Genomic DNA, 25,037 nt, shown 5'->3' with positions numbered 1-25,037 from the left:
AGAGCCTCTGGGAAGCAGCTCCTTGGACAAGGACTTGCTGTGGGTGTGGACACTTTCTGTCTTGCTTTGCAGTCTTCACTTTGTACCAAAATGGACAACTTTAACCCCAGTTTCACCCCCAGATCTGTCACCAACATAACTGGCCAGGAAGTGAGGAAACAGAAGGTGTGAGAAATGAGGAGCTTTCAGGAAGTTCTGCTTAAAAAACCAGCCCTGGTTGAATTTACCCCACCCCTGACAAAAGGAACCAGTGGCATCCCAATAAATTAATCCCATTTGGTCATTACCAACACTGGGCTGAATTCCCTGAGTGAACAGGGACAGAGGTGGGGAGAAGCAAGGAAACAGTTCATTCCCATATCACCTGAATCCCAAACAAAGTCCCAAAGCCAAGGAGAAAAGAGGAGGACTAAAAAGAGGCAAGAACACGTTCCTGTACCCACTAAAGGCTTTCCACCACAACTCAGCCCCAGTGATTCGCAAAAAAATATGGTGAGAGACATGAAGTTTTGGTAGTTAAGGGGCCACCAGATGACAGCAGACCCTAAAAGGAGCAGCAGATGTATTGAAAGGCAGAAGGGTCTGCACAGCCTTGCAGAGGCTGCTCCTACCTGACACAGGGCAGCAGAAGCTGTGATTGCTGGAGGCAACACAGCCCTCAAAGGCCACTGGGGACACAGGCACCATGGAAACTGAGACCAAAAAAAAACCCAAACCAGAATAAAAAACCCAAACAAGAGGAGAGAACTAGCAAAAAGAGGTAAACTACAACAGGAACAGAAGAGATTCTAAGACAGAGTCATAGTGTCATTGCATCTCAAATGCTGGCCCATTTCTGCCTTGTCCATCTCACTGAATCCCAGAAACCCAGAATGGTTTGGGTTGGAAGGGACCTTAAATCTCATCCAGTGCCACCTCCTGCCATGGGCAGGGACACCTCCCACTGTCCCAGGCTGCTCCAAACCCCAATGTCCAACCTGGCCTTGGGCACTGCCAGGGATCCAGGGGCAGCCCCAGCTGCTCTGGGCACCCTGTGCCAGGGCCTGCCCACCCTGCCAGGGAACAATTTCTTCCCATTATCCCATCTATCCCTGCTCTGGCAGTGGGAAGCCATTCTCTGTGTCCTGTCACTGCAGTTCCTGTTACAGGGTCCCTCTCCAGTTTCTCCTGGAAGGAGCTGTGAGGTCTCCACACCCTTCCCCTCTCCAGGCTGAGCACTTCCAGCTCTCCCAGCCTGGCTCCAGAGGGAAGGTGCTCCAGAGCCCTCAGCATCTCCATAACCTCCTCTGGATCTGCTCCAACAGTTCCATCCCTCCTCATGTTGGGGCCACCAGAACTGTGCACTGAATCCCAGGTGGGCTCTCACCTGAGCAGAAGAGAGGGGGAGCATTCCCTCCCTCCCCACTGTGGGATGAGCCCAGGATACATCTCCTGCTGTTTACCCAGAATCAGGAAAAATGTGTCCATGCAAAGAGACAGAACAAGTACTGCTGATATTCTGGTGACTCCTCAGATCTCCAGGATGACTCTTACTTCCACCTCTAATTCATGAAGTACTGCATGATAAAACAAACATGGACACCTGGGAATATAAATGACTCCCTACTTTATTTCCCAGAAAATCCATCCCACACTTATTAGAGATGCCATCACCTACAAGGTGACAGCCTACACCTGATGTGGTAAATTCTGATTTGTGTTACCAGCTCAGCTCCCACATCACCAGGAAACCCTGAGGAATATGAACCACCACTGTTCCAAAGTAACAAATTATCTCCCTCCACCTCAAACAGCAGGAAAACAAAGTCCTGGGAGATGGGAATGACTGAGACACATCTAAAGGATCATTAACTCTGAAATACAATGACAAGGGCTTGAATGTGAACAATATTCATTATATCATTATCATCCTTTGCAAAAGAAGCCTCCTATTGTATCCTCAGCTCTTGCTCATGATGGTGACAGGATTTAGGCACATTAATTGAGGTTTTGTGCCTGGAATGCTGGAGCTAGAAAACATCAAAACAAGGTTACTACTTGGTTACTATTCCAAAGGTTACTATGTAGAGGGTGATCTTGCAAGCCCAATGAGTTGCAGGTGTTTCAGTTGCTGAAGATTGGAGGCAGGCCTGATCTTAACAGGCCACACCTGCAATCAATAAGAACTAGTGCTAGATAAGAGTGAGGAAAGAGGAATGAGGAGAGTCAGATTGCTGCCAGGACCTGGAGAAGTCAGTGTGTAGAGGAGCTGCCTGTATCAAGAAGGTATGAAGCTCTGATAATATGAAATCCTTGTACTATGGTGATGATAGAACCTTTGCTAGCCAAGACAACAAATGGTGAACCCGACGTGATTCGGGACTAAACTTTATTGCCCTATGGATTTGGGGGAAACTGGATTTGATCAAATAACCCTGTGGATTTGGGAACAGGACTTGAGCACTGAACTATTGGCAAAATATATCAATTACAGCTATTGGTGTTTGCTAAATATGAGTGTAAAAGACCTTGAAGATAAATGCTTTTGTAAATTGGGAAAAGCTGTATAACTAAACTAATATTTAGAAATATATATATGTCTGTGCTGTAACATGCTGTTTTGAACATTTGTATAACTCTTAATTCTAAATGAAATATACAAATATGAAATAATGTTAATTTATTTGAATATGTACTTCTGGAAATGCTGCAACTCTGTGGTTAAAAGAAAGAGGGGGAATTGTAGAGGGTGATCTTGCAAGCCCAATGAGTACTATGATGATGATAGAACCTTTGCTATCTAAGACAACATAACTACTCCAAGTCAGAGACAAGCATGGTGGGTACCTGTAGGAATGTGCTCTTTGTTGTCAGAGTGACAAAACTATATTTTGTCTTTTTAAAAAGGAAATAAGCTCAGAAGTTTTTTCTTTGATTAGGTGAAAAAGGCACTTCATAGGCTTGGGGAACTTCACTTCAAATTTAAGAATAGCTAATGGGACAGGAGCCAAAAAGTCTTGCTTGAGCAATTTACTGTTTCTGGTATCCCCCTTTCCTGAGGGCTGAAACATTTCTGAGGGACCACTCTGCCACACAACCAGCTTCCTTCAGTTTAAATTTCCCTTCTTCAGGAGCAAAAGTTCCCCACAATCCCTACCCAAGGCAACCAAACTCCTGATTTTGGACAGCTCCCCCAGTATTCCACAGCTCAAGGCAGGAATTGTGCTGGAGGATCCAAATGATGCTGTTGGTGAGAATTACTGTCCTCGTGGCAAATAACATGATTCTTTTATACTAGGGGTTTAATAGGTTTATTATTGAGGGTTTAATGGGTTTATTACTCTGGGTTGGAAGTATTCCCAAGCCTCTCATTTGTGTCAAACAGCAAATCAAGTGTGGGTGGGAGTGTTAGATTGGATTTTGGACTTGTTTTGCAGGGAGATTACAGTTTGTATCCACAGGACAAAATTAACATCTCCCAGATGCAATCAGAGGCCACAAATATCTGAAATGTGCCTGACCTCTTTGTCATAAACCAAATATTTGTAAGAATTTTAAGGAGGGAACATCAGTCATCCATAAAAGTTTGGACTTTCCTTCTTTGCTAAAGTTCAGAAAGGCTTTTCCTCTCTTTTGCAGCTCCTTGCCAGCTTTTACACGGCCTTTCACTTTTAAATTTTCTTAGATGGATGGAGCAGCTCTGCTGGGAGGAAAGGCTGGGAGAGCTGGGATTGTTCAGCCTGGAGAGGAGAAGCTCTGGACTTTGGGGCTTGGAGCAGCCTGGGACAGTGGAAGGTGTCCCTGCCCATGGCAGGGGTGGCACTGAATGGGCTTTGAGGTCCCTCACCCAAACCAGTCTTTGATTCTTTGATTTTGGCTGCCTTGCAATTTCAAGGCAAGTTCTACTTCTTTGAGGCCCAAGTGCACACACATCCTCTGGAAAAACCCTGCAGGTTTTGTGGATAACCTCCAGGAACTTCAGCATCCTACTGAATTCCCAGGTCATGGCAGCTTATCCTTCACTCCACTCATGGTAGGATTAAGGAAACACCCTGTAAAATTTCAAATACTGCCATAATTTTCAAACACTGCCCCATTTTTAGGCATTAGACAAGCCAGAAGAACCCTGGATGATTACTTCCACAGTCTCTGCCAATTCCAGTGCACCTGGAGGGTTAATTCCAAAACCAATTAAATGTGATTCCAAACAAAACTGCACATTAAGAGCAGTTAAACCCTAAGAGCAAATCTAAATGAAAATAAATGAAAATCCAAAAGCTCATGGCTGCAAACCTATCACTGGATGGGCTGGTGAACCTCCTACAAGAGTTCATCACATTTTAATGCTTCATAGCTTCAACCAGCCCAGCTAGGCTGGCACACAACAAAATCCTAACCTTGAAGACTTGGTTGTCCTTAAAGGATGAGTAAAAAATTTGGGGTTTTGATGAGTGTGTTCTTTGGCAATGATTTGATCAAGAGATTAAACCAGTGCGTTTGCACACTAGAAAAAACCAAAACACCAAAAAGCCCTCCCTAAACAAAAACAAAACAAAAACTTTCTAAATCACAGATGGAATATACTGTTTAAACTCTAAAACATTTAGCTGGGCTTCCAAGTATTTCTCCAAAGTTGTTTTTTTTTTTTTTTTAATTTCTCTTGACTTTGAGTTGGAAGGGACCTTAAAGCCCATCCAGTGGCACCCCCTGTCATGGGCAGGGATATCTTCCACTGTCCCAGGCTGCTCCAAGCCCCATCCAGCCTGGCCTTGGGCACTGCCAGGGATGGGAATCAGGCATCAAAATCTAAAAAGTGCATGAACCAGAGACATGAAATCACTGATTCAGAAGATTTCATTTGGTGTCAAGCTGAAAGAGATAACAGGGCTTAAAGGCATCCCAAAATGTAAAGTGTCAGCAGACAAAACCAAGAATTCCTTTCATGGAAAATCCTTGGACTACCAACAGTCAACTGCCATGAACGTGCTGGTAACAAAAATCAATATTTCCACTGCACTAAAGCACAAATCTTATCTGGAGGGCAAAGATGCAGATGAATGCACAAATATAATAAATTCTGGGAACAGGGAAGACAAGAGCACAGCTTTTGAAATCCTTGCACTTAAGAGGCCACGTTATGGGTGGCAAAAAGCTTTTTAAACCTCTTTGATCTGTGCCCAAGCTGACCTAAGTTCAAGGAACAGTGGAAAAAGATGAAGAACTGTGGCTGCAGCCATTGCTGCCAAAAATCCTCCAGGAATTCCCTGGTGCCAGCAAGAAGAGGTAATTCTGTCCAGCACTGATGGTTTGGAATGGAAATAAATAGCCCAAATCTATGACCCCCACCTCTTTCTCCTGATGCCACAGCTTTGGACTTGGGACATAAATCCTGTTCTAAGGGGATTTGCCTGTTAACAAACATGAAAATCCAGCTAGAAGTATATGAAATTCTTTCTGTGACCAGCATCTCCATGAGGATCTTGGGAGAGACAGTGCTGAAAGTCTTATTAAAATCCTTTTTATCCTCCCTGGGGACAAATTCCTTAATAAACTGAAGGAAATGACACCACCAAGGTTCTCTCCCAAGGACCTTGTGATCATCCAACCAGTTATAAGAAATGAAGTCTGACCTTTCTCTGGTTGGAGTTCAACGGCCCCATTCTGATTCTCTGATTTTGGGCTCTGATTTGTTTTTTTATGGATTCTGACTCAAATCCCAGCTGCTCCTGTTTGTTTTACATCTATGAGATGAATTCAAACTGCACTGTTAGGAACTGGGTCATGCAGTGAGCAGGAGTTCTGGACTCACTCTGGGTATCTGAGATTTACTTCAGAGCCTGTGATTTTACTCTTCCCCAAAGGCTTAATTCCTTTCCCTCCTGGATTGTCCTCTCCTGCCATTAAATTCCTTTTATTCCTGGATTTTTCCAATCTCTTCCACCTCTAATTTTAATTCCTTTTCCTCCTGGATTGTCCTCCCCTGCCAATAAATCTCCCTTTTTTCCTGGTCTTCTCCTTTTTCCTCCACCTCTAAGTTTCCTTCAAGTTGTCTTAGAGTCCGGAAAATTTGGGAATTTAATTTCAGGAGTCTGTATTTTTAACACAATGTGTAATCTGCAGTGCAGGTTTTGGGAAATCACACCCTTCACACCAAAAACAAGGCAGTGGGGATTTAGGACAACTCAGATTTCCTTCTAGACTTTTCCACAAGACACTGTAATGTGATAACATCAGAATCACAGATGCTTTGGGATGGAAAGGACCTTAAAGCTCAGCTCATCCCAACCATGCCATGTGCATGGGCAATAATTCATCACCAGCATTTTAAGGAGTCTTTCCTGCTTGTAGAAACAAAGGAGGAGCTGCTTGTGGGAGATCTCCAGGGGTCATTTAGTCCAACACAATAAGCTTTACCCAACAGCCATGAAATTTAAATCAGGCTTTAGATCCAGGGTTTATCACCTTATGAATTCATTAAATAAAAACAGGACCCTGTAAGAATTCACTGATACCCATGGACAGAAAGCTCTGCTGGGAAATAATTGCATTTCATCAGCATTCAGGAGGGCTAGTACAGTACAACCAAACAAATTCCTCCAAACTTTTCCAGGAGGAAGAACAGGTCCATCCTAAAAACCAACTTTCTTAAGGCATTTCTTTGGTAACTTAAAACCAAGCAGGTGACAGAGGTGTCACACACACTGCAAACTGCTCTCATTACTGGAATTAATTCATCCTGTTTCCATTTTAGGGAAGATCCAAGGGCCAGTGATACTTGAGCACTGGGATAATTCTTATCCCTATTTCCCATCTTATTTCCTTCCCTGTTGCTATCTCTCCTTGATAGCAACACGTTCATGCTGGGCTTTTCACACAGTGCTGATCAATGACACCAAAATATCCAACCATAAATGAATTATGGGGTTGGGTGAAACAATCTGGATATAAATAAAAGCCCAAATGAATAAAAACTTCTGCCAAGGGGTGTCTTTCCTCTCCGGGGTCCCATCAGCTCAACAGTTTTTTATTTAACCCCAAGCTGCTTTTTTTAGAATCTTTAACAAACTGCTGGGGACTGTCTTCCCCTGCCCAAGGCTGTGAACATGCCTTCAGATCAATATATTGATCCCTCTCCTAAGTGTCATTCCATCTATTTACCTCCCATGCCCCTGGGATTGATTGAAGTGCAGTGTGCAATGCAGAACATCCTGATGCCCCATCTCCAGCTGGTTTAGACTACCAAAAAGTGTCTCAATTTCACTGTGAAGTTGCCAGCTGGAGCTTTTTGGATTCCTGGGGGCCTTTTGTGGAGGCTTCCACACAGCAGCAGCTGTGCTCCTGCCTTGCTGAGGGATCCCCAGGATCAGAGGGAGCAGCAGCAGGGAATCCAATCCACCTCTGACTGCCCCAATTCAGAGAACACAGTGTGAAATAAAAGGATTGGAAACACATCCACTCCACTGGCAGCATTATCCTGCCTGGCTTTTGTTCTTTTTCATCTTCAGGAGGCTCCTGGAATGCCCACAGGCAGCACTCCTGTGCCAGTGCCTCCTGCAGCTCCAGCTGGCAGCAGAGCTGCTGGAGAGGGAGGGCACTTCCAAGGGTGGCTATTGCCTGCCTGCATGGAATAAATGCTCCAAACTGCAGCACTCACACTCTCTGATAAAATCCCTTCGCCCAGGATTCTTCTCCTGGGAAGCTGAGAAGCCTCAGAGAAAAGGAAAACAATTCTGATCTCATTGCTTCTCCTGTGTTGTGCTCACATGTGGAATGTGTTCGGGGATTGTTCACCCCCAGGTGATTGTTCCATTGCATTCTGCTGGGAGTTGTTTTCACTCTTTGGCCAATTGGGGCCAAGCTGTGTCAGGACTCTGGAAAGAGTCAGGAGTTTTCATTATTAGCTTTTGAGCATTCAGTAAGTGTCCTTTCTGTTTTCTTTAGTACAGTATTTTTTAATATAATATAGTATTATCAAGTAATAAATGAGCCTTCTGAGAACATGGAGTCAGATGCATCATCCCTGCCTTTGCTGGGACATTCCCAGCAAATACAATAGCCAAACCCTCCCTCTCCCACAGGAAACCTCTCCCTGCCTTCCTGCCACATCTCCTTGGGAAAGCACCCCCCAAATATTATCAAAGTCCTTATGGGAATCCATTTGGAAGTCCATCTTTCCCACTGAAAACAAAGTAGAGCATGGAAGTCTCTAGGCTGTGGAGTTATTCCAGGGAGAGTTCAGATTGATTTATACCCTAAACTGCTTAAAATCCCCCTCCCTGGAAGTGTCCAGGGCCAGCTTGGACAGGGCTCAGAGCAAGCTGGGACAGTGGAAGGTTTCCCTGCTCATGGCAGGGCTGGAATGGGATGAGATTTAAGATCCCTCCCAATCCAAACCACTCTGGAATTCTGACAGTGAGCCCAGGCAACCAATCCTGAGACCAAATCTCCTGAGTCAAAAATCCTGAGGGATCAAAAACATTGAACACCTTTTCCGTGTCCTTCCTCACTAGGTTCTCTGCCCCATGAGCTGAAGGGGCACATCTTGGGTTTTAAGGTAAAAATTTCTTGCTATTTTTTTTTTCCCCAGGTAAAATGGGAAGGTGGTATTTCAAGGGAAAGGGACACCACAAATTCTGCCTTTTTATTTCAAATCCTCTGTATGACTGCTTGCTCTGGTGGATTTTAGGTTTCTGTTTGAAATGAGTAAAAGGTTTTCTGAAAAGCAGCTTTGTTAATCAGTGGGCTAATTCTTGGTAGGGAAAACACACAGCACTGTAAGGATTTCTTCTTTTACCAGGCTATTCCCACCTAAAATAGCCCTTTATGAACATTTTATCCACATTAAAGCTTCCATACAAAATTTATTCCCATTAACACCTCTCCCAATACTGGCTGTGGTTTTATCTACAGTGAAGCACAAAACACCAAAAGCTATTTCAGTTTTTAAGGAATATCCTCAAACAACACAGCTACACCCAAACTCTCATCACCATTATTTCAATAACCACACTGGAGCCAGAAAAAAAAAAATCCAAAATGCCCCAATTTGTCTTTTCTATACCCCAGAATGGCATTTCCAATGGATATCCCTACATCAATTTGCAGTTGTGAGCATGAGAGAGGAGAAATACACCCAGTATTTGGGCTATAAAGAAAAAGCTTTCTCCATCCAGGAATAAACAGGACAGGAAATGACAGGAGCAGTTTCTGTCGCTCCAAGTAGGAATAAACTATCCCAAGACCACAATAAATATTTTCATTTCCACACAGCTTAGAAATTGCACTAATTTAGAAGCCAGGGAGCTTCTTGTGGCAATTATTTGTTGCATTTTACAGTTCTGTCACAGCTAAAAATAGAGGCAAGCTCGTGTTTGAGAAGATGATTGAGCCTTGAGGGTCCCAGCTAAGCACAAAATGGATTTGAAGGATATTGGGAACTGATTTGAAATGCTCCACCTGTGCCTTTTAGGATGCAAAATGAAAAACAACCCCACAGGAAGGCAATGACACAAAGCTGAGCCATAATTTAACCATTTATCAAAACTGACTTAATTGCACCAAGGGATCCAAACTTTGTCCAAGACCAGCTCTGATTTCTTATGAAGTAAAATAAGGATGGGAAGGAACATGATTATTATGGGTATTTGGGTTCCCATGGTACCCAAAATGTCCTGATTTCTGAAGCTTCTACTTATGGAGCTCCCATTTTCTTTTGATATGGTTGCTGCTGAGAAAAAAAGGCACATTTTCCACCTAAATTCCTGAAAAATTATTCTCAGTTCCTGTTTTATCTACAGCTCCTGCATTATCCAACCTTAGTGCAGCAGATATGAGACATTATATTCAACTTCTGGATTAGAAAACCCTCTAATTAATATTTTCTTCTTTCCCTTGAGTCAGGAAAAAAAAAAAAAAAAAAAAAAAAAAAAAAAAAAAAAAAGTGATGTTTTCTTCAAGAGACTGAATCCTCATCCAGAAGACCCCCATGTGTTATAAAAAATTACAGCTTCAAACCCTCAAATTTACACTATCCCCTATTTTTAGGCCAGGTCAGCAATTATTTCACTCAAGGGTTTAACTGATTTTCCCCTTCATGGCCTCAAAATTTCCTCTAGGTGTGACAATTTCCTACACCCAGGTGTCACTTGCTCAGCATGTTTGAATTCTATCTCAAAACAAATAATTTAAAAATGTGGCAACACTGCTTTGACCCTGTAAATCTGTTACCAGCAAGTTTTTACAGTGGAATTTCCCCAAAAACCCAAGCTTTTTAACGAGCTATTTTTAGGTGGCAAAGTGTTTTCAGTATTGAGCACAGAGAAGAAAACAATCCCAACATTTTAAAGCCCCCAAAATGTGACTTTGTAGCCACAAATTGAGAGTTTGCATTTCAGCTGAAGATATTTGGATGGGTTTCATCTGAGGCAAAATTATTTTGTGCTCCTTCCTCATCATCTGGACAGCTTGGGTAATAAAATACACAATTTTATTGACTTACCCTTACTTGACCAACAAAAGCATTGGCTTCCTCTTCCTGCACAGAGAGGTTTTTGGGGAGAAACATGTCAAAAACTGGTCCGTTGTCATTGACATCTGTCACCACTATATTGACAGTAGCAGTCGAAGTCTAGGCAGAAAAAGAACATTTGGAAGAAATTCTCTTTATTTTACAGCTTCCCAGGTGACATTCCTGCTGTTACTTATTGGGCAGAATCACAGGTAAGCAGATAATCAATATTTTAAACATGTTTTTGTGAAAAGAGAAGTGTTTCAAGAGTTGATTTTGAATTTTTAGAAGACAAAACAAGCTCCAGACTGACTCATATAAGAGATGCATGAAAAATAAATATCAGATAGCTTTTGGTTTTTATACAGTATTTTAAGGATTTAAGGAGTATTTGTTGTGAGTGGAGGGAAAAATCTAGAAATACCAAAATTTGCCAGAATGTGAAAAGAAAATTAGTGATTTATCAATCAAAATACACCACAGTGATGATTAACTCAGCTAGTTAAGTGGCACAATCCTCCTGTATCATCCTCCTGCACCATCCTCCCCCCACCCAACCCTGATGTTCTATTTTGCAACCCAATTTTAACATCCCAGGAGGTGGGAACAGCAGAATTAACTGTATTTAATATGAAATGTCAACAAAATATGTCTGTGCTACCTATGGAAATTTTCTCTCCCAATCCAAAATGGGGAGAGGTGCTGGCTTGAGTCACATCCCTTTTCTCTGCTCCCATAGACTGAGAGCTCCAGACCAAACCCCCACCTTGTTTTATTTGTTTTATTGTGTTCAATATATTGAATTTTAAATCAATTAACCCAACTCAGTGTCTTAGAGCTTTAATCTTCTGTGTTCTGATGCTTTGCATCAAATTCCTTTGAGAGAAATCTGGGCCCTCTTGGAGGTGCTGGAGCGTGTCCAGGGCAGGGAAGGGAGCTGGGGAAGGGGCTGGAGCCCCAGGAGGGGCTGAGGGAGCTGGGAAAGGGGCTGAGCCTGGAGCAAAGGAGGCTCAGGGGGGACCTTGTGGCTCTGCACAACTCCCTGCCAGGAGGGGACAGCCAGGGGGGGTCGGGCTGTGCTGCCAGGGAACAGGGACAGGACAAGGGGAAAGGGGCTCAGGCTGGGCCAGGGGAGGCTCAGCTTGGACAGCAGCAGGAATTTCTGCATGGAAAGGGTGCTCAGGCCTTGGGATAGGTTTAAAAGGGGAGGTTTGGAGCCCCCATGCCTGGAGGTGTTTAAAAAGTGAGAGGATGTGGCACTTAGCAGTTGTGGTTTAGTTACAAGGTGGTGCCTGGTCACATGTTGGACTTGATGACCTTGGAGGTCGTTTCCAACCATAAAAATTCCATGATTCCATGAAATGTTTATGACAGGAGACTCACAGGAATTACACTGTGCAGATGTGTCCCCAGAAGAAAATCCCTTTGCTTTAGGAAGAACAAACCTGTTTGAAAATGGCACCTCACAGGCTCCATAGGGAGACCTGCAGCCAATCTTCCCTTAACGAAAACCCCAAACCAGCCAAATAAAGAAACAAATTAAAAGACAAAACCCAACCAAAAACTCTGTATGAAGACCTGCATCTTCTGGTGCTCTGTTGGTGCTGGAATCAGCTCTTCCCAGATCCAGCTGGTGAACTTTCAGTGTCCCAAAAGCTCCCAACATCTGCATAAAATAACTCCTCACCACTTAAAAAATTCAAAAATCCAGAGGATTTTGAACCAAGATAGCACAAGGTGCTCCCAGGCTGGCACCTTCTGTTTACTGAGCCCCATTAATTTGCTAATAGCTCCTGAAACTGCCATTCCCATTCCCACATTCCATTGCTAGAAGGAAAATGCACTTTTTGCCTTCTTGTCCATGCAAAAGTCACTCCAGAATGTTAGCTCTGCTGTGATGCACACTGAATGGAAATCAGCTTCTCCAAAGGGAACTCAGCTCCATGGAATTCAGGGAAATAAAACAGCCTCACATTTAATAAACTGAGGCAACATGGTGTTAAAGAACAATGGCTTAAGGCAGGAATTCCCATTTGGAAAAGATTTCTTTTCATTCCAGACAATTTTCATGGGCTGTGGTTGATCATCTGCAGCATTTTTTCCCTTTGAGAAGATTTTATAAGGAGAAAGGGAGGAAGGAAAAGAAACGTTTGGCATTTTTTTCCCCAACTCTTGCCTAAGGATTTTCAGTATTTTTCACATTCCTGGCCATTTTTTACTCATCTTAAGCACCCTCCCTGTCAGCCAACACATGCAGGTCAGTGCTCCACTTGTCATATTCAAATTTTGACTTCTGAATTTAAAAGGCAAGATTTTTGCAAAGAAATAATATTTTGCAAGAGAAAAAAAAAAAACCCTTATTAAGATGCCAAATACTAGAATTAGTTTAGGAAATTTTATCAAATGCTCCTCTCCCTAAACTTGCAAGTGTGTTAAAATAAGATTCTGTAAGAAGACCAACATTTCAAGTAATCCCTGTTTTTATATGAATCATAGTTTAGAAAATTATCAGATGTGAATGAATTCAGAAATCACTGTAATAAGACTAATATTTCAAATACTCTTCCTTTTTTATTAATGACAATTTAACAAATGACCAACAGTGGGTGAAATCACAAGGAGCATTCAAAGCTGGGTTAGCAGCAACCCCCTGGGCTCTCTTCCTTAAAATCAGTAACAGACTGAAACTGAGAAAAATACTTCAAAATCTCCCTATTTCACCCAAACACAGGAAACATTTGTATTCTCACTACTGTCTCAGCAATGCCCACCTTTACCATGAAGTGGGGCTCACCTGTGTGTCTTTAACATCAGAAACTGCTTGAACAAAGATTATTGACCAAAACCAACGTTTTTACATCCCCATTAGATGGCTCCAAAGATTTGTTGAAGCTCCAACCTCAGACTGATGTGCTGTTCTGAAAAAGCCCTTTTTTTGACAAAGCAGAATGAATTACAGGGGCTTCTCCAGAACTGCAGCACAGAGCAGGATTGGGAACACCATCATCAACCCTGCTGGGAATCATGGAAAAGTCACCAGACACTAAAATCCCACTTACTAAATAATCACTGCCCATGGTCAGGGATAAACCAGAGGCTCTTTTCAGCCTGACACTGCATCAGAACTTATGGAAAAATGTGGAGGCCCTGGCACAGGGTGCCCAGAGCAGCTGTGGCTGCCCCTGGATCCCTGGCAGTGCCCAAGGCCAGGTTGAACTTTGGGGCATGGAGCAGCCTGGGACAGTGGAAGGTGTCCCTGCCCATGGCAGGGGTGGCACTGGATGGGTTTTGAGGTCACATAAAAACCATGGAATCACAGTTTGTGTTGGAAAGGACCTCAAATCCCACCCAGTGCCACCCCTGCCATGGACAGGGACGCTTTCCACTATCCTGGTTACTCTAAACCCCATCCAGCCTTGGGCACTTCTAGGGATCCAGGGGCAGCCCCAGCTGCTCTGGGCACCCTGTGCCAGGGCCTGCCCACCCTCCCAAGGAACAGTTCCTAATTCCCAATATCCCATCCATCCCTGCCCTCTGGCACTGGGAAGCCATTCCCTCTGTCCTATCCCTTGTACAGAGTCTCTCTCCACCTTTCCTGTTAAGTGAATTCACAAACTTCCCAAACAATTATGAAAAGTCACTGAGGTTTGTAAAGGATGCTAAAAGAGGCACAGAAACAACAAAAAAAGTCTTCAGAAATATTTAAATACCCCTAAAAAGCTTTAAAGAAATTGTTCCCTAAAATAATGAGATACACCTAACTCACAGCTGGTTTTTCAGGGATACTTTTCATGCAAATCCAGCACAGGACAGTTTGAAAACTGCTTTGCCTGGTTAAAAATGAGGCTTTTCTACAACAGAATCATCAAGCACAGTTTGGGAAGGAATCCTAAAGCTATTCCTGGAAATTTAACCAGGGAAAAAGCCATCTCAGACTCATATCAGACATTTCCTGTTCATTACTGGAGAAACCCTGCTAACTCCTCTTTTATAATGAACATAAATAAAAGATTGTCGTGGTTTGAGAGGAAATGAAGTTTTTTTGTGATGGTGTGGTCACGCCAATCAGTGTTCAGATTTTAATATTGGCACCTCGTTTGTCCGCTGAGGGCATGGATACGCCTCTGAGAACAGGGGGTTAAAAGCTGTGAACTCCCAGGGGAAATTCCTTTTGGCTTCTGGTTTGGAACTGAGCAGACCCTCCCCTGCCTGGCTCTAAGCGAGGGCTTTGGGCAGCCATCCCCCATTTCCCCCTGGGGAGAGGGAGAGAGAGCCAGAGCCTGTGCCTGTGATAGCGCGGCCGGCGTGAAGGAGAAGGGGGGGGTGCCCAGCAGGGTAGCCAGGCGTGGGAGTTCATGAAGCAAACCGGCAGAGCCTGGGACTTTTAACCCTTCTGGGGAGGATGGAAACCTTGCAAATGCTGATTCCTCCTGAAGTTGATGAGATTGAGAGATGTTGAGTAGAATCCTAGGTGGAAGGAGATGATGGAGTGGCCTTTGTCTGGACTTTTCTTGTATAGCCACAGCAGGACCCCCTTGTGTTCCTGTGACACAGAGACTGCATTCTAGGGGGAGGCAGTGGCTCAGAGCCAGGAGAGTGCAGTGATGTGGAGGAGTGAACAGAGACGACGGGTGAGGAGGGTGGTGGTGGTGCCCTCCGTCTTCAGAGAAGAGGAAGATGATCTCTGTTCAAGAGACCCCTCGGCCCCAGGGGGTGAAATTTGGGAGAGACAGGTGTCCCAAAAAGAGAAGGACTGTGCTCTTTTTGGAACTGGACAAAGCATCCTTAAAGGGAAAAACCCTAGAAGCAGCTCTGATCCATGTGCAGTGGTGAGAGCACTGGACATGGAAGGAAGAGTCACGATGGCAAAATGTTCTCCGGGCGGTGCCACACGTGACATGGAAACACGAGAAGTTTCGACTGTTTCCTGGGGAAGTCTGTGGTGCAAGAGGGACTCCTCTCTTCTCGAGGAATTGAGAATTGATTATCTAAAGGGTGGTGATGGAATTGGAAATTTGGTGGGGGGAGGAGGAAGAAATTTGGAAGGTTTTCATCCTGTGTTCTGTGTGTTCTGTGTGTTTTTCTTTGTAGTTTTAGGTTAATAAAGTTCTTTTTTTCTTTCAGTCTTAAGTTGGAGCCTGCTCTGCTCTGTCTCTGATCACATCTCACAGTAGATACCAGGGAAAGAGGTATTCTCATGGGGGCACTGGCATTGTGCCAGGCTCAAACGATGACAAAGATCCAGTTCTGATCTTTCTTAGGGGCCCTCAAATATTTCTTACATAGATAATTTATCCCTAAGCAATAATTGTAAAATTTACATTGCCTGCACAAGTCCTAAGGATGCCAGACCCTGATAAATGTTATGGATGATCAATCTGAAGGAAATTCCACTTTGTTTTTATTTTATTTGTACCCTGTCCTTTAAATTGAAGTTGGGAATTGATGAGAGCATTCTAGGCCTTGGAGAGGAAACATTCTTGGCTCTGATGTCGAGCAAGTTTATTAATTTGGACAAACTCTTAGAAAAACCTGTCATGTTCAGAGATAAGCAGTTTGCAAATCATACAATTGGAGGCAAAGCTTTATTTGATCAAAAAAGAAATGGTAAATAATTCTGCTGATCTCCATATCAGGATTTATTGCTATTCATCTCAAGAAAACCTAATTTGAGTGGGGACAGAATTAACAATTCTTTGATTCCATTTTCAGATCTTCTTTCCTTCCATGAGAAGTATCTCCCAACCCTCTCCACCTCTCCAAGCTATAAAGAGGAAATTGCCAGCTGGACTGCAAAGAAATTTTGGAGAGAAGACCCTGAGGTGAAGGGAAGTGTAATTCTCTAGCTTGTCAATAATTACACTAATGAGAAAAAATCCCAATAAGCCTGGAGACGAGACAAAGAGAAAAATGGTCAAAACTCCAAAATGAAGCCCAAAGGGAAAGCTCCCAAAATGAAAACCTCATACATCACAAAAGAGAACAGAAAACATGAGTACTTCATGTAGAAAGGAAGAGAAAATCATGGACATTTAAGGAACATCGTCAACAAACAGATAGCTTTTTCTTTCTTCTGACAAAATCCAAGTGTATTTATTTACAGCTTCTCCCTCTGAAAGGTGAAGACAGGAATTCTTCCTTGGAATTGCATCCAAACACATCCCAATTTGTGAACACAAATTGAGCTTGGAATGTGTTTTTACCTTCACATGCCACTTTGCCCATCCATAACTAAAAGCTCATTACTTGGGAAATAAAAGCATTTTCCTGCCTGCTAAATTAATGCATGCTTAATTGTTTCTTGTGTGGGATTGTTAAGGGTGACAGGTTGTGTTTTCCAGGGAAAACCCACAAGCCTGTTAACGCTCCAGGTCATAACTCAGAGCAACAATAATTTGGGAAGCACAGCTCAGCATTTTAAACAATCAGGAGCATTCCAGGGAAGAGTAATGGAAAGGTGGCAGCCAGGCCACTCCATTCCACGGAAAGCCAAGGTGCTGGATGAGGGCATAAGTGGCTCTGGATTAATTTTGATGGAATTAGCAGCCCCCCAAAGTCAAACGGTGTCACCATGACTGCCACCACACCACATGAATCAGTTAAAACAGCCTTGGGGCTTAGAGCAGAGAAAGCTCAATTACTCTGTGCCACAGCAGTCTTGTCAAACCTCTCTCTGGTCTTTTGGTAATGACACAGAAAAACGAGCAAGAAAAAATCCAAAAACCTTAAATGGTAATGACAAAGAAATAAAGAAATACGAGCAAGAAAAAGTCCAAAAACCTTAAACCCCCCCAGAAATTCAGGTATGTGGGACCACAGACTTTGCAAATGCAAAAATGAACTCAGCAGACTTTATTGATGATGATGATGGGCGTTTTCTCTAAAGAATATCAGGGATCAAAAGGAGAGACAATACCACATTGTGTCCTATCCTAAATTACAGTGGATTTTAGGGCAGACACAGAGCATTGGCCTGCCCTGGTGGCAGCTGTGGAGGAAGGAGGTCCAAGATGAAGAATCCAGGAACTGGAAAAGGAAGAGCAAGATGTCTTCTCCAGCATGAGAAGAAATTACCTCAAGTTGTGCCAGGGGATGTTTAGCTTAGATATTAAAGAAAATATCTTCCCCAAAAGCATTGTGAAATACTGGAACAGCTTCTCAGGAAGTGGAGTCCTCATCCCTGGAAGTGTTCAAGACACGTGGGGATGTGGCACTTGAGGACATGGTAGTGGTGGAGCTGGTTGATGGTTGGGTTTGATGACCTCAGAGGTCTTTTCCAACTTTAAGGATTTTGTGACATTGATAACTATGGGAAAGGCATCCAGAGGAAATGCTGCTCCCCACCACAAGTGTGAGGCTGGGGCTGCTGGACCCACAAGCTCATGTGAGAGGTGAACTGCTGTCCTCTGAACTCCTGGAGATACCAGAATGGGAAGAAGAATCCATTTTTATGTGTCTCCCTGGGCCAAGGAAGATCCTGTCAGGCCTGGGGATACCTTAGCTCCATGGAGAAAAGCACTCCTGGTTTTCTGAGAACAAGAGAGTCATCATGTTGAGACAGAAAGCTTTTAAAGCAGTCTGGGATAAATTTCTTCCTGAAAGCATCAACAATTTCCAAGCATAGTAACCTTTCCCAGCTGAGGTATTCCAGGATTTTATACACTATCATTTAAGAACTCATGAGCAGAAGTTTTGCCCCTTTGCTTTCATGTCATTATGGCTAAAAATCTTTGTTCACACAGAGTTTGGCTGGGAAATACTGTGGATATTGAAATTCTGGAGTGCTGGCCCTAATTTCTGAACCAATACCACTGGGTGTAGCTACAAACACTGAACTCACTCAGGTGAGTTTGAAAGACCAATACAAATGTTCCCTTTTCCCCACTCTCTGAGGGCTTTTTGGGCATCTTTATGTTTGAAAGGTATGGATTAATAACCACATTTAAATTGTCAGTGCCCAAGGAACATCAGCTCCTGAGACCCCCTGTGCAACTGGAATTGACTGCTGTTTACAAAACCAAGCTGCAAAAATGTACAAATGCCAATTATCCATGGTGCAGCTGTGGAGGAAAGTTCTCCTGGGCTGGGTTTGTGTGGCAAGGTTCTGGTGGTGAGGGTTTGCAAGAGTGGATTCTCTGAGGAGCTGCTGGAAGATCCAATGATGCCAACTCCAGGAGATCCAGGATAAACCTGCTACTGACCAGGCAGAGATGGTGGTGAAGCCTCTGGGACAGTGGATTTGAGAAGGAAAATTGTTATTGAGCAGTTGTAATTGTGGCCAGAGAAGACTGGAGTGAGACCATGGGAGAGGAGCAGCTCTGCAGACACCCAGGGCAGGGCAGGAAGAGGGGCAGGAGAGCTGAGATTCCATGGGGAAGCCCATGGGGAGGCAGCTGTGACCCTGCAGAGATCCTCCTGCAGGAGCCCACACCAGAGCACAGGGATGCTGAGGGAAGAGGTAAGCCCATGCTGGAGCAGGTTTGCTGAAAGCACTCAGGACCTAGGAGGGACCCACACTGAGCCTTTCCCTGAAGGACTGACCCCATGGAAGTGGATCCACATTGGAGTGGTTCATCAAGAGCTGCAGCCCATGGGATGGACTCACACTGGAGCAGATCAGGGAGAAGTGTCTCCCATGGGATGGATCCCAGGCTGGAGCAGGGGAAGGCCTCCAAACTCCTGTCCATGAAGAAGAAGCCGAACAAACAACACAACCCCCCATTCCCATCTCCCTGTGCCACTGGAGGGGAAGAGGGAGAGCCCAGGAAGGAGGGAGGGGTGGTGGGAAGATGCTCTTAAGATTTGTTTTTCTTCCCATTACCCTGCTTTAAGGTTGTGGGTAATAAAATCAATGGATTTCCCCAAGTTGTTTTGCCCATGACAATATTTGGTGAGGGATCTCTCCCTATCCTTACCTCAGCTCCTGAGTCTTTCCTTATATTTTTCTTCCCTGTCCAGCTGAGGAGGGCAGGGGTAGAGCAGGGTCAAGCCACCACATCTCATTGAAAAAACCCCATAACAATTACAACAAAACCCCCACCAGTAAAATCCTTTTCCTCTGAATGCTTTTCAAATTTAAAAAACCCCAAGCAAATACAAGAAATAAAATCCAAAAGCTGACTTTAAGTAGGTTTGACTCTAATAGCTGGTTTCATGTTGGATGGAAAGGGATCAGGTTGGATATGTTACTAGCTAAAATATGTTAATGGGATTTAAATGACATTGTACCTGCCTGGGGAATTAATTGTGGGATTTTAGGCAAACTGCAACAAGGCATCTGGTGACATCACCAGTTTTCTGTAGGCACTAATGGAACTGTTCACAAAAAGCAGAGCTGGATGACAAGCAGCTGGTTTTTGGGGAGCAGTGGTTTTGTAATTTTAGAAATTTTATTTTTTTTCATAGAAAGACGCTCTTGCTTCCTGCTAAAATCTAGTTAAAAAGCAAAACTGCTCCATGAAATGGCACCACTTGGACCAAGGATCTCAGAAGGCTTTGGCAGAGTTCCAGCCAGGAACTTTGAGTGAGTCCTGACCCTCCTCCAGGAGAAGCCTGTCAAGCAGCAGGAGCACATCCAGAGGAGCTGCAAATCGAGGGAATTGTAAAGACACAAGGAAGCCTGGCAAATCAGTCACACCCACTGTTTGCTGGCATGGAAAAGGCCTGGAGATGCAATGGCTTGCTTGAGCTGCCTTGTTTCATCCATTTGCTTGTAAAATGAAAGCCAAGGAGCTCATAAGAGCTTATCCAGCCTTTTTTGTAATCCTGGCAAGACCAGCTCTTAACCCTTTCCAGTGCTGGCACCAGGAGCTTTGGTGAACTGGACAATCCTAAGAAGAAAGGTGCCCCACCACTGACAGAAAATATGAGCTGCAGAAAGCAGCTACAGGCAGGTAAGGGACAGTGACAAAAACCCCAAACCAGGCAGAGGGAAAATGCTCAAGCTACAGAGTGTGCCCTGAGAACCATGCACACACACCTGCAGCTGCAAAATGCCAGGGCAAAACATCTGGTATGAAATCATAGAAGGCTGGAAATCAGACAAGGCTGGAAAAGATCTCCAAGATTATCAAATCTGCTCTGTGACTGATCCTCAGAGCACTGAGTGCCTTGTCCAGCCCTTCCTTGGACACCTCCAGGGATGGGCACTCCAAAGCTCCCTGGGGCAGCCCCTGCCAAGGGGATTGAGGGAGGAGAGGAGATCAAAGAGCAGGGGTGGAGTTCTTAAGGTGGATTTTGTTGTTACAACCAGTAACAAGAACTTCAAGAGGTGTCCAGCAGCACAGTCCAGGGACAGCTCTAAAGGGGCCCTCCATGGTTTATTTTGGGTGGTTTTTCCAGAGCTGAGCTTCAAACACCATATCTCAGCTCACATACAACTATTTTCTACTAAGCACTGTGCCATGATTAACAGGATTTCCTTTCAAAACCCCAACTATCACCTTCAGAATGTTAGAATTAATCTGCTGGCCACTTAATCCTGGGGCAAAGCAAATGAATCTCTCTCTAGATGAAAGGAACAGGAATGAGCTTTTCAGTCCCTTTTTTTTTACACCCCTGAGAGTATTTCAGAAGCGTAACACAGCCTGAACCAACTTGCAAGTCTTTAATTTACATCTTCAGATTTCCCAGCTGAGAGTTTGAGATCAAAACCACCAAACTCACAGCCATGAGAGCAGTTCACCAAGAACAAACCCACAAAAACTGTAACCAGGTTTTTCATGGAAAAGGTGGAGACTGTTATAATTACTCCATGTTGTCACTAAATTGTATAAAGGCTTCCTTGATATTTTCATGTGTGTGTGGAAATTCTGAGTGAATCCTGGGTAGAAAGGTTAAGATTGTAAGGTGAATAAGCTAAAAAGAGCACGAGATAGAAAAAATAAACAGAGATTTTCTTCTGCCACAATGAGCACAGGTCCAAATCCCAGAATTTTCATGATCACTCCCTAGCAATGTGTCAGAGATAGCTCTGTTTCAATCTCAAATCCTTCTAGAACAGCCCATTCTTGTTATTTATTAATATTATTGGTATTATTTTAGATCTGCCCTTATACACAAGGTCAGATGTACAGAGATTTCTCCCCCACCTGTGCTATTATTCCATGGCAGAGCTGCTGCATTCCCAGGTACATTGCACAACCCAGAGGCAAACTTTCAGGAAAAATAATTCCATTGCTTCTGCCTGAGCAATAAACACATATCCTTAAATAGTCCACTATTATGTAACATAAAAATTGAAAAAATCACCATTTTGTTGTATTAAACACAAGTGTGATCAGCAGTTGGTGGGGTTGGTTGTGGGGTCACAGATTGGCACAAACACAGAAGACCTGGAGATAGCTCCTGACAAAAAATTTGTTATTTTTGAAAGAGAAGTGGGATTGTTCCAGATTTTTCTGGAGAGCTGGACAGTCAGTTGTGAAAAAGGGCTAGGTAAAGTACAAATCACCAGTAAAACTTCCACATCTGGGAGAAGGGAAGAAGAGGAGCAGGTATCAAATAGCACAGAGAAGAAACAGAAGATGAACATCTGTGAATACACAACCCCTTGGCTGTTAAACAATGACACAAAGCAGCAGCAAAATTCCTTTGTCCGTGATCAGAGGCAGTGACACACAGGCTTCACCCACACCAACCAAAGGAACACTCCCAGATTTCAGATAGGTTTGGTCAAGATCCATGCAAAACACACAGTCAGACCACATGGAGGTGGCCAGTGCTGTCCAGCCCTCCACTGATGCCTCAGGTTTTAGCTTTTCTATTTTTCAGATTCTGTGCTGCTTTAGTGTGTGGGTCTGAGCTTCACATTAGGGGATGGTGAGCTCTCTGCACAGAGCAGGGAGACAAAACAATTCCTGCTCCAGCTGGGGACCAAGGACAAATGATCCAAATCTCAGCCCAAGAGCACAAACAACGTGGGCTGGAGAGAGAAAAACAAGCAGGATGGGGCTGCCTGGGCTAAAGCTGGAATGGGACAGTGAACTCCAATATGCAAATGGAGCAGAACTGATCAAAGTGAGAGACCCTGTGACCAGGTGTGCATCTTGTGCCCTTTTTGGTTCACCTTGGGTGCAGCCCTGGCTGGGCTCTTGTGCTGCCCAAGGTGGATCCATGGAGGCCTTTTAATAAATCCCTGCTTTATTCTTTAGCTCTGGCCTCTGTTCTAGCACAGCCTTCTCCAGGCCCCCAGCAGGACACTCACCCCGTCGGGTCTGCCGTCCGAGGCCGTGACGATGAGGATGTAGCGGTCGGTGCTCTCTCTGTCCAGGGGCTTTCCCAAGGCCAGCAGGCCAGAGCTGGCAATGAAACAACACCAGGAAACATTATCAGGGCACCTGGGAGAGGTCTGTAAACACCTGAGCTCCAGCACCTTGCTGACACCAAGGCTCCTCTTTGCAGGAGCTTTTAGGCTTTCTGTGGGTGAAAGCCAAGAAAAGCCATGAGCCAGTTCCTAATACTCTCTACTCAGATGCAGGAATAATCCTGGATTAAAACATCAACCTGTCTCAGGAGGTTTGGGTATTTAAGTTCACAATCTTTCCTTCACACCAAATTAAAATTCTTTTACACCAGGAATTAATAAGCCCCAGGTTACTTCTGCCCCATCATTTATTGTGGGAAGTCAGCTCACCACCCTCCCTTCCTCCTGCAAGGAAAAGGATACTTTGGATTGCAAATAATAATTAATAGCTAATAATAGGTAAAATAAAGGGTGGTGGGCCAGGCACAGACCAGTCTGGGGCTTACACTTCATTATAAACCCTCTTTTCCTCACTCTATTTAAGTTGGAATTCAATTTAAGGAAAATACAGTTCTTAAACTATGCTCAAAAGGCTTTTCACTACAGGCTAAACCATAACAAGTCAGGAAATTAAAGCAAAAATTGTCCCTGCCATTAGTCAGGAGCTGACAGGTAAAAGGGTTTTAATTAATCCCTGGCCACTCTTTTAAATGGAATCTTTCCACCTCAGTGAGTTTCTCTTACCTAAAGTGTTTAAAATAAATAAACAGTGGCCAGTGACAAAGCCCAGAGTGGAATTTGGCTCACAGAGCTCTCATTAATGGCTGACAGCCCCTGGAAGGAGCAGCTGAAGGTGTCTGAGCACAACCCTTTTCCCTCAGCTCCTCATTTCCTGGGCTGACAAGCTCCAAGTCTGTTTTCCAAGGGTTTCCCACTTACCTCTGAGAGAGATTAAAAACTTGCTGAGGATCTCCATTCTGAATGAGGTATTTGATGGGGTCACCCTCCCTATCGAAAGCCTTTAGGGAAGGAAAAAAAAGGATAAAATTCAGTCAGTGGCAAAGGTTTCTTCTCTTCCTTTCTATGCAGAAACTGGGGAATCAAGTTTTAGGAAAGTTTCCCACAGGGATGACACCAACCCCTGTTTCTAAAGCAACTCTGGTTACTGATGGGCTACTCAAGATAAAGTTGGAGCACATCAGAATTCCTATGCTGCACAGAAATGACAATATCCTGAATGCAGGATAATAATTGCTATTAATTATCAGTGATTATCTAATTATCAAACTACAGCTACATCCAGCAGCATGAGTATGACATTCAGGCTTTAATCATTTACTTCTATTTTTCTGCAGCTCCATACTGATTAGACTGAACTTTCAGTTTCCTTTCTTCCCATTCTTCATTCCCATTTCTTATCAAGATCCCTCTTTCTGTTATTTTATTAGAAGCCAAATCTCTGGGCGATGCTCCAGTGAGTTCCAACTGCAGCACTCACCCTCCCCAACAATTTGCTTTTTGGGGGTTGAAGATCAGGGTAAGGCCTTTAAGAACAGACAGTACCAGCACCAAAATAAGGATATTCCACCTATTAGGTAAAAATTCTTTCAAAAGTTGAATAAACTACTTTTGATATCTCTTCTGGTGCCACCTGAGGCCATTTCCTCTTGTCTAGAAGAGGCCAACCTTCCCCTTGCTCCTGTCAAGTTGTTTCTGTGGGCCACAATCAAAGGCTGCATAGCTTTGACCTGACCACCAGTTTTTGAGATAAAAACCCAAGAAATACAACAAAAACCCAACTCAAATGTCCCTCCCCAAAATTAAGAGCAGAAGCACAAACCATTTAAATGCGCAGGCAGAGAAGGGAATACAGTAAAAAAACATCTTGGCTTAGCCAAATAAAAAACAGGGGCTAAGTCAGACAGAAAGGATCAGCACAAAGAAAGAGCAAGAGAAAGTGGATGGGGGGAGAGCCAGAAGAAGTCAAGGCAAAACTGGAATAGAAACAGGACAGCACACAAAGGAACCTGAGGAGTGGTTTGAAAAGCAGAAGGGATGATGTTGAGAAGGTCAGAAGAGGTAAAAGTGCCCCCATTCCAGCTCCAAACCAAATTAACGGGGACAAAACTTCAGCTGAGAGCTGGGCAAGAGTCAGGCAGAGAAAATGTTCATAAACAGAGCATCTTTGAGTCAGCTGCTGGAATTCAAGCCTGGTGAAGTCCATCCTGGTGTCTACAAGGGCTGGAGCAATCTCAAAGCCATCAGAGATTTGGGGGTTTTTTGGGCACTCCCAGAGAACTAAAATGC

At 43.9% G+C, this 25,037-nt stretch overlaps 1 protein-coding gene across 4 annotated transcripts in view; it reads right to left on the bottom strand.

The window, feature by feature from the left end:
- PCDH15 (protocadherin related 15) overlaps nt 1-25,037 on the bottom strand; it is a 263,505-nt gene that overhangs the window by 96,045 nt on the left and 142,423 nt on the right. For all 4 annotated transcript variants that reach the window (XM_030241129.2, XM_030241128.2, XM_050976520.1 and 1 more), the window contains 3 exons: nt 23,670-23,749; nt 22,692-22,785; nt 10,478-10,606 (listed from right to left, as the gene is read on the bottom strand). In XM_030241129.2, coding sequence (XP_030096989.2) covers nt 10,478-10,606; nt 22,692-22,785; nt 23,670-23,749 — 303 coding nt within the window. The remainder of the gene's footprint in view (nt 1-10,477; nt 10,607-22,691; nt 22,786-23,669; nt 23,750-25,037) is intronic.

The sequence above is a fragment of the Serinus canaria genome, chromosome 6 (assembly GCF_022539315.1).
Source record: "Serinus canaria isolate serCan28SL12 chromosome 6, serCan2020, whole genome shotgun sequence".
In the NCBI taxonomy this organism is placed as follows: Eukaryota; Metazoa; Chordata; class Aves; order Passeriformes; family Fringillidae; genus Serinus; species Serinus canaria.
This window is presented reverse-complemented; position numbering and strand designations above follow the sequence as displayed.